At 36.9% G+C, this 9,103-nt stretch overlaps 1 protein-coding gene across 1 annotated transcript in view; it reads left to right on the forward strand.

Annotated features, from left to right (window-relative positions):
• The window catches only part of LOC121387235 (titin-like), a 481,073-nt gene that overhangs the window by 469,315 nt on the left and 2,655 nt on the right, over positions 1–9,103 (forward strand). Inside the window, exons 224-232 of the mRNA XM_041518261.1 lie at positions 764–815; positions 1,101–1,222; positions 2,526–2,729; positions 3,091–3,217; positions 3,571–3,982; positions 4,820–4,943; positions 6,069–6,207; positions 6,816–6,991; positions 7,927–8,139. Coding sequence (XP_041374195.1) covers positions 764–815; positions 1,101–1,222; positions 2,526–2,729; positions 3,091–3,217; positions 3,571–3,982; positions 4,820–4,943; positions 6,069–6,207; positions 6,816–6,991; positions 7,927–8,139 — 1,569 coding nt within the window. The remainder of the gene's footprint in view (positions 1–763; positions 816–1,100; positions 1,223–2,525; positions 2,730–3,090; positions 3,218–3,570; positions 3,983–4,819; positions 4,944–6,068; positions 6,208–6,815; positions 6,992–7,926; positions 8,140–9,103) is intronic.

Consider the following 9,103-nt stretch of genomic DNA (forward strand, 5'->3'; position numbering starts at 1 on the left):
ACAGGTTTATGTTAAATATTGTTTATAATGAACTGGGTGACATAGAGACGTCTGCTGACATGAAAATCGAAGGTAAATACTGGCCATATCTTAAATCTAATATTACAGGTTCATGTTAAATATTGTTTATAATGAACTGGGTGACATAGAGACATCTGCTGACTTGAAAATAGAAGGTAAATACTGGCCATATCTTAAATCTAATATTACAGGTTCATGTTAAATATTGTTTATAATGAACTGGGTGACATAGAGACATCTGCTGACTTAAAAATAGAAGGTAAATACTGGCCATATCTTAAATCTAATATTACAGGTTTATGTTAAATATTGTTTATAATGAACTGGGTGACATAGAGACATCTGCTGACTTGAAAATAGAAGGTAAATACTGGTCATATCATAAATGTAATAATACAGGTTTATGTTAAATATTGTTTATAATGAACTGGGTGACATAGAGACATCTGCTGACTTGAACATAGAAGGTAAATACTGGTCATATCATAAATGTAATATTACAGTATTTTAAGTCATGTATGTATATAATGTACAGCTTATAGCTTATTTATCAAAAATAGTTTTATTATGATTATAGTTTAATATTGTAGTGTCTATATTTGAGAGGGGAGATAAATACTGTTATAATTTAGAAGCAAATGTTATAATTAAATGTCATCTAAATATTTTTGAAATGAATTGAAGGTTGTGTTAATGTTTTTAATGTTGTAATTATTAATATTTTATTTTAAAATATTTACAGAAGTGCGACACAGACGAAGAAAGAAGGCTGAAGAAGCTGCTGCTAAAATCAAGTAAGCTTAATTAGTTAATTAATTAATTATTTTATTATTATTCATAAGTTAAAATATTGCAGAAAATTAAGCAGTATATCCTGTAGTTTGTCTGTAAATGGTAATTCTTAAACTAATATTTTGGAGCATTTATTTGGAAATGTGGGTGAAACATATCCCAGTGGTAAAAAGCTTGATGAACAAATTCACACATTTATATTTTTACATGCATGATATTAAATACATTTTTATTAATAACCGACTGTGGTCATGGGTAATTATTCTAATTTTGTTTCTCTGTTTCAGACTGGCACCGAGACACGAGTATGACCTCAGTACACTGGACACGAACATTGCACCAGAATTCACTCTTCCTCTCATAGACCAAGTCTGCCAAGTGGGAGAGGACATTGAGATGACCGTCACAGGTATGCAATAACAGCACGTGTACTGAGTCTTAACTGACTGACGAGTACCTATCACAATTGGCTGTGTTCAAAATCATAGATTTCACAAACACTAGATTTAATGGTTAAAATTTTAAGAGCATTGTCAAAATTGTGGTGTGTGCCAAACAGTTATATCAATTAGGGCCTCCACAAGTCCAAAATATTTTGACTCGAGTACTCAAGGGTCAAAATCAAACTCAAACTCAACTCAGTACCCGACACCTTCCTGACACTAGATGATGCTGAGACATAGGAATGACGTAAACTAGCATTATGCATCTTAATTCCAGTGATGAACATGGATGCCACATCATGTCATTGTATTGCATTCCACACATTTGACTTTCATTTTCCCTCCATGTCTCATATCCCCAAAATGTTACCAGAGGCAAACATATGGCAAAATGATGTTAAAACAATTTATAATTAAATGCTGTGCTCTTCCTTGCATGGGTACTCAGGTCCTTTGGAGACCCTAATATCAATTCAATGTTCTGAACTTTTATAGACATTAAGAACAACCAGGAAAGCACTGGATATGCAGAACTGAATATTCTAAGCAAAAAAAAAAAACCCATAAGTATTGTACAACATTTTTGAGAATTATGTACCATTAATACAGTCTAATAAATGATACTGAATATTATTGGGTTTTAGCATGCCTGTCATAGTTAACAGTTGTGACCTAAGTCAGCCTGCACTTCCAGCTTTTTTAAAGTCCACCATCATACGTAGTCATGTGCGATAGAAAAAGTACTCCCGAGGTAGTGGATATTTTTACCCGGGATGAGGCTTGCCGAGTTCCAGGGTTGAAATATTCACCACCGAGGGTGTACTTTTTCTATCCCACATGACCGAATATGATGGAGTCTTTTTCTCCCATCCATTCGATAAATAAACCATTATTTTACATTTTTTATGGCTGAAAAAGTAAATTCTTTATTTCACCATTTTATCATAAATAAATTACACTATCATATTTGCCGCGTCTGTTTCATGTGTTAAATATAATCTAACACTACAAACTAACAAGATAGCTTTTATAATGAAGGTTTTAATAGCAAAATATTGATCTAAAACTAACCAACTCTTATTAATATGACATCATATATATGCATTACCAACCTTATGTTAAACACAATGACATCATAACCCATACAAGACAGATTTATTCCGTATGGGCTAACATCATGGAATGAGTCTGTCTTGCATCGCTGGGGATGGGAGAAAAAAAAAATGTTTTGAGTGTCAGGGTTTATATGGTTTATAATATTTATTTCAGTGACGTGTCGACCAGAACCCGATGTAGACTGGTATTATGGAGAGAAGAAGGTGGAACCGTCTGTGAGATTCACATTCATACACAACAAGGGTGTCTACCATCTCGTCATCAGAAACGTCAAGACCACAGACGCGGGAGAGTGGCGTTGCCTGGCAACTAATGCCTATGGGAAGGCTTGGTGCTCATGTGATCTCAAAGTGTTGGGTATGTTGGTTTTATCAGCATTTTGAAAAAATAAAATTGAAAAGTTTTTCTTTTTTTTATTAAAGTTACTGCTGTTGTAGAAGTTCTTTTTTCCAATTTATGTTTTGTTTTCAGTATTTCAAAAATAAAAGAACAAATTAATTTTTTAAACAAACGTTTCTTTTTGCTGTCTAATTTAATACATTGTTTATTTTCCAATAAGTTGTTGTTGTTGTTTTTTTAAATAAAAGAATTTAATTATTTTTAGAAAATTTTTCTTTTTCTCTTTAATTTTGAATTTTGAATTTAGAATATTGTTTATTTTTCAATATGTTTCTTCAGTATTTAAAAAAAAAAAGTAAAAATAAAATTACTGTTTCAGAAAAAGTTCCTGCAGATGCAAAGAAACCAAAGTTCATTGAGCGTCTGGAAAATATGACGATAACCGAAGGATCAGTCGCACGCCTTGAGTGTAAGGTCAAAGGTCATCCTACTCCTGATATTGAGTGGTAAATATTATTTTTATTTCCTTACATGTTATCAAAAAATTCTCAGTCAAGTTTATCTTTTTCATTCATATTGTGGTGAAATTATTTCAAATGGCTATAATATAAAATATACTTCATCAAACACTTAAGCAATTTATAACTGACATGACTTATTTTTTAAGTGCAAAAGCTATTAGATAGGTCATTATTAAAATTATTAAAATTATTATTATTATTTAAGACTAAAACTATGTTACCTCATACAAGGACAGCAAAATAATAGTCAAAATGACTGTTAAGAAACAGTTCTATAAAGCTTGAAAATTATTATTATTATTTAAGACTAAAACTGTGTTATTTTTTACAACAAACAGGTACAAGGACCGCAAGAGAATAGAAGCCAGCCGCCATTTCAAGATGGCCGCCGAGGACAACACCTACTCCCTGACAATAGACGATGCGATGCTGGAAGACACAGGTCACTACATGTGTCGCGCGGTCAACCAGGCCGGGTCCGCGTCGTCTGAGTCACGTGTCCGCGTCCAGACAATCGCGCAGGCCGAGGACCAGCAGTTTGTGCCCGATTCCTCCACCCTCGACCAGGCACCGATGGCTAAGTACCGGTTCCAGACTCCTCCAGACTTCACGGTCAAACTGAGGAACAAGTCAACATTCGAGGGGTCTCACGTACGCCTTGCGTGTTCGGTGACGGGAATTCCTGATCCACACGTCAAGTGGTACAAAGATGGCACGGAAATAACCAATGATATGCATTATGCTATCAGGGTAAGAATTTCTCTTTGCCTATGTCTGCCTCTCTCTCGCCCTCCCCTCTTTTCTGTTTTTTAGAGGAAGCATATTGTTGTGTGTATGTGTGTGTCTCTCTTCTCTCTCTCTCTCTCTCTCTCTCTCTCTCTCTCTCTCTCTCTCTCTCTCTCTCTCTCTCTCTCTCTCTCTCTCTCTCTCTCTCTCTCTCTCTTTCTCTCTCTCCCTCTCCCTCTCCCTCACCCTCACCATCACCCTCACCCTCTCTCTATCTCTCCCTCTCCCTATCTATCTCTTTCCATATCTCTATCTCTGTCTCTCCCTCTCTCTCTCTCTCTCTCTCTCTCTCTCTCTCTCTCTCTCTCTCTCTCTCTCTCTCTCTCTCTCTCTCTCTCTCTCGCTCTTTTTCATTATTTAATAAACATTTTAACTATATAATGTAAATTATTATTAAATAATTATGCCTCAATGGTAAAAACAACAATGTGTCATTACACTTTCCCCTTTGAGCCTTTAAAGCTTACTTGGGGCAGGATCAATACTCCCTGCTTCGAAAATATTTTCTTTTTTAAAGTGTTTCAGTCTTATTCAACTTACTGCTTTAGCAAAACAAAATTGCTATTCAACCTGAGTCATACCTTCACACTGCAGAATTCTCTCCCATGCCAGATATGCATAGTGCTATTCTAGCACAGGCTACCTGTAACCTCATACTCACTTCAAAGTCCACCTGTGAAGACACTGTTTGTTAAGCTCAGGCAAAATGTAAAACCTTTGCTCCTCACAGTCTAGATCCATCACCTGCACAATTTCCTCACACATGCATGAGATGTTATTTATTGTGTGTGTTTATTTCAGAATAACTACGGCCTGTTGTCGGTGGAGATCGCCCGCACCAACTCCCGTGACGCTGGCTGTTACACGTGTGAGGCTTACAACAGCGAGGGCACAATCACCTGCAGTGCCAGTCTCGAGATTTTAGGTATGACTGGCTTTACTTTAACTCAAGATTAACTTTAGAGGGCGAGACGTAGCCCAGTGGTAAAATGCTCATTTGATGCGCGGTCGGTTTGGGATCGATCCCCGTCAGTGGGCGTATTGGGCTATTTCTCGCTCCAGCCAGTGCTCCACAACTGGTGTAACAAAGGCCATGGTATGTACTACCCTGTCTATGGGATGCTGCATATAACAGATCCTTTGCTGCTAATCAAAAAGAGTAGCCCATGAAGTGGCGACAGCAGGTTTCCTCTCTCAATACCTGTGTGGTCCTTAACCATAAGTCCAACCCCTTATAACCGTAAATAAAATGTGTTGAGTGTGTCATTAAATAAAACATTTCCTTCCTTCCTTCAAGATTTACTTTGTAATAAGGTACATGGCTTCAGATCTCACTAATTTGTGCACAACAGAGAGTTTTGTCTTTTCTGACTCCAGGAAAGTCATTTTAGTTCAGTATACTGTCATGAACAGCTGCTGTAGAGTTGTCAATATTCAGAAATGTATTTCAAATTATTTTAATCTAATTAACTTTAACATTTTGGTGGTTTTGAGGTAAAATATTTTGAGGTCAGCTGGTTTGTAGTTAATTTGGGCATAACTGTTTTGGGCGTATGTATTTTGGGTATGACTGTTTTGGGCGTATGTATTTTGGGTATGACTGGTTTGGGCATATTTATTTTGGGTATGACTGTTTTGGGCGTATGTATTTTGGGCATGACTGTTTTGGGCGTATGTATTTTGGGCATGACTGTTTTGGACGTATGTATTTTGGGCATGACTGTTTTGGGCGTATGTATTTTGGGCACACCGTTTATCGCCTTGACTTTGATGCAATCTAAAGCCCTGGAGTAAAGTTAAAACCAGACCAAAAAATGTTTTGCCAAGTTGTAGACAAATATCAGGAGATGACATTGCATGTATATTTTTATTTTCAGTAGAGGCAACTGAGTAGAGTAACTTAAGACGAAAATATATCCTATCTATATTTCAAGTCACATAAAATCGCTCAGTATATTTATAAAGAATTTCTTGTGCAATAGATCACTAAAAACATTGAGGGTGGAAACGTTATTGAAGTTTTAATTTTCATTGTTAATGGTTTTTCTAGGCCAAGTAGCGGAAATGGAAGAAGATGAGTTTGTGAGACCGAAGTTCCTGGCGCCACTTGATGACATCTGCATCACAGAGGGAGAAGAAGCGGTCTTCCATTGTACAGCCACAGGAAAACCAGCACCCAGCTTTAAATGGTAAATTCTTAGTTCCGTGCTTATATCCAATTAAGGTTCAAGCACACTGTCCTGGGCACACATCTCAGCTATATGCGCTGTCTGCCCCGGAGAGTGGGTAGTTGTTAGCTGTTAGTGGTCTATGAGAGAGAAGTCAGTGTAGTGGTCTTACACCTACCCACTGAGTCGTTAAAACTCGCTCTGGATGGGATTTGGTATCGGGCTGCAAACCCAGTATCTTCCAGCCTTATGTTCAATGGCTTAACCATGACACCACCAAGGCCGGTTTTCATACTTTAACCTGACCTCTCACCTTAGAGCTGCTGAACTTAATTCTGTAATGTAACCGGGGACAATATTGGTAGTCTACCCATGCATGGATATATGCTTACATATCCAACAAGGGAGATAATTTTTGAAAATGGAGGATATAGCTCAGGTGGAATAGCATTTTTGGTTGTGTTACCTTGCGTATTTTTTTATTCTTTTATTATTCAGTTTTTTATTCAGAGCTTCAAACACATATTATTACAGTACATAATAAAACGTTACATTTTCTGTTAAAACACATAGGTATCAATTAATACCTTACATATTTTATTTATTTTTATTATTATGTTATTTCCCAGGCAAAAAGACGTGCTTGAAATCTCCCACACTGAACGTATCCAGGTGTTCGCTGATGGGCGTGGAAACGCCAGGCTGGTGATCACCAACGCCAAGCGGACGGACTCGGGCCTGTACTTCTGTATCGCTCACAGCAAGGCCGGGCGGTGCAAGTGCTCAGGCTCACTTAGAGTACTCGGTAAGTTCATGCAGAGAATTGGTTTTATTACCCATATGGTTGAAAATATGTTGGTACATATCAAAGTGATATGTCCCACTTTAACGCCAAGTGGGACATAACACTTTGACATCACACGATGATGTCATCGATAGGTGCATTACAACAGTACAGGAACGTAAACGAAACGAGTTGAGTGATTATTACAGCTAAAAGAGTATGGAGACTTTACATAATTTTTGTGTGCACCCAAACTCATTATATTCTAAATTATAAAAAGTACTCCTTAATTTTTTGCGCATTTTTGATTGGGCTACCTAAAACTAATTTTAATTTTAATATTTAATAATTTAACTAAGCCCATAAATGGAGGGAAAATGGAGGTTGGTTGGTTGATAGATAGAATAGTTTGCAATTATTAAGTAGGAAGGGAAATTCTATAATATGCCCATATCCACTAAAGGTTCAGGCTTGTCCATTCTAGATCTAGTTTGCACTATTTATTATGCAGAATATAACACTGTATATAGAGTGATTAGGTTACAGTTTATATAGAGAAAATAACATAGGGTAAGTTACAGTTTATATAGAGAATATAACTTAGGGTAAGTTACAGTTTAATAATCAAATTATTTGAAAAATAAAAACATTATTAAACCATTTTAAATAAGTCTTCTTTCTTTGTTATGTTTTGTATTTGAATGTAAAGATGACAAATGTTTATCACTCTTCTTATGTATGTGGCACATCCACTCAGGAGAAGTAACTGCTGCATTTTACAGTTGAAGACTATAATTTAAGAAATACAGCATTTGCAGTTGTGTTAATTTTAAAAAAGTGTAAATAATAAATTTGGACATTTCTTCTAGCTTTTCTTGTACATATAATTGATTTTAAAAATATCTTTTGGAATAATTACAGATTTTTTTTCACATATTTTACTGATTTGTTTTTAGAAAAATCCCAATCTCCTCCACCATTGAGAAAGGATAAAATTTCCGACATGGTCCGGCCAGGATACACAGGCAGAGACTATGGTGCCCTCGATAAGCTGACCGCGATGGGCAAGCCACCAAGATTCAGCATCATGTTGCCGCGGGAGATCGAGGCGGTAGAAGGTGGCAAACTGCGACTCGATTGCTCCGTGGATGGCATCCCACAACCTCTGGGTAAGTACTGGGAGCTAGGGCATCTAAGAGTCCACAATATTGGACTTGAGTACTTGATGGTCAAACTCGACACAGACCCGAATACCCAACACTAGATGATAATGAGACTAAGGAATAATTATTCATCTGCCTAAATTAGATGCTACTCATCGAGGTCCTAAACTCTATTCGATGACTGGGAAGGGAAAATGACTTATTATATAAAGTGAAATAGCATTATGAATCTTAATTCCAGCACAAATCATGCCATTTGTATTGCATTCCATACATTCAACTTTTGTTTTCCTTCCATAGCCTCATAGCCCTAAAATATAACTGGCGGCAAGCCAAGCATATGGCAAAATGATGTGAACATTTTTTAATTAATTGAGAGTGCTCTTCCTTGCACGGGTATTCGAGTCCTGTGAACAGACTCGAGTCTTGCTAGACACAGCCCATGCCTGAGTACTCGAGTACTCGTGTAGACCTTAATGGGAGTAGAGACAGTGTTTATAAAACTTTCAGTCCAGACTCAATCTCAAATGACGTCACACGCATACAATTTGTATGATGTTGCCATGACGTTCATGCCTCAGACTCAAGTCTAGTCTGTAAACATTTTATAAGCACCAGGCCTGGATGTAGGTCAATGGTTAGAATCCTGGCTAGGGGTTTCAAAGCTATCTTAGCACTATGAAATAGTAAAACCATCGTAGGCCATGACATCACTATAGCACATGCCAAAAGTGACATCATAGCTTATGATGGTTTTAAGATTACGTAGTGTTTAAGACAGCTGCAAAAATATGGGCTCTGGCATGAAGTTTTTTAAGTCGTAAAACCAACCCCTGGCTTGAAGTGTTTTAAGTCATGAAATCAACCCCTGTGATGAAGTGTTTTAAGTCGGAAAACCAACCCTTGTGATGAAGTGTTTTAAGTCGCGTAAAAATCAACCCTGTGATGAAGTGACCTTACTTTCCTAGAA

Source organism: Gigantopelta aegis, chromosome 13, assembly GCF_016097555.1.
Source record: "Gigantopelta aegis isolate Gae_Host chromosome 13, Gae_host_genome, whole genome shotgun sequence".
Taxonomy (NCBI): domain Eukaryota; kingdom Metazoa; phylum Mollusca; class Gastropoda; order Neomphalida; family Peltospiridae; genus Gigantopelta; species Gigantopelta aegis.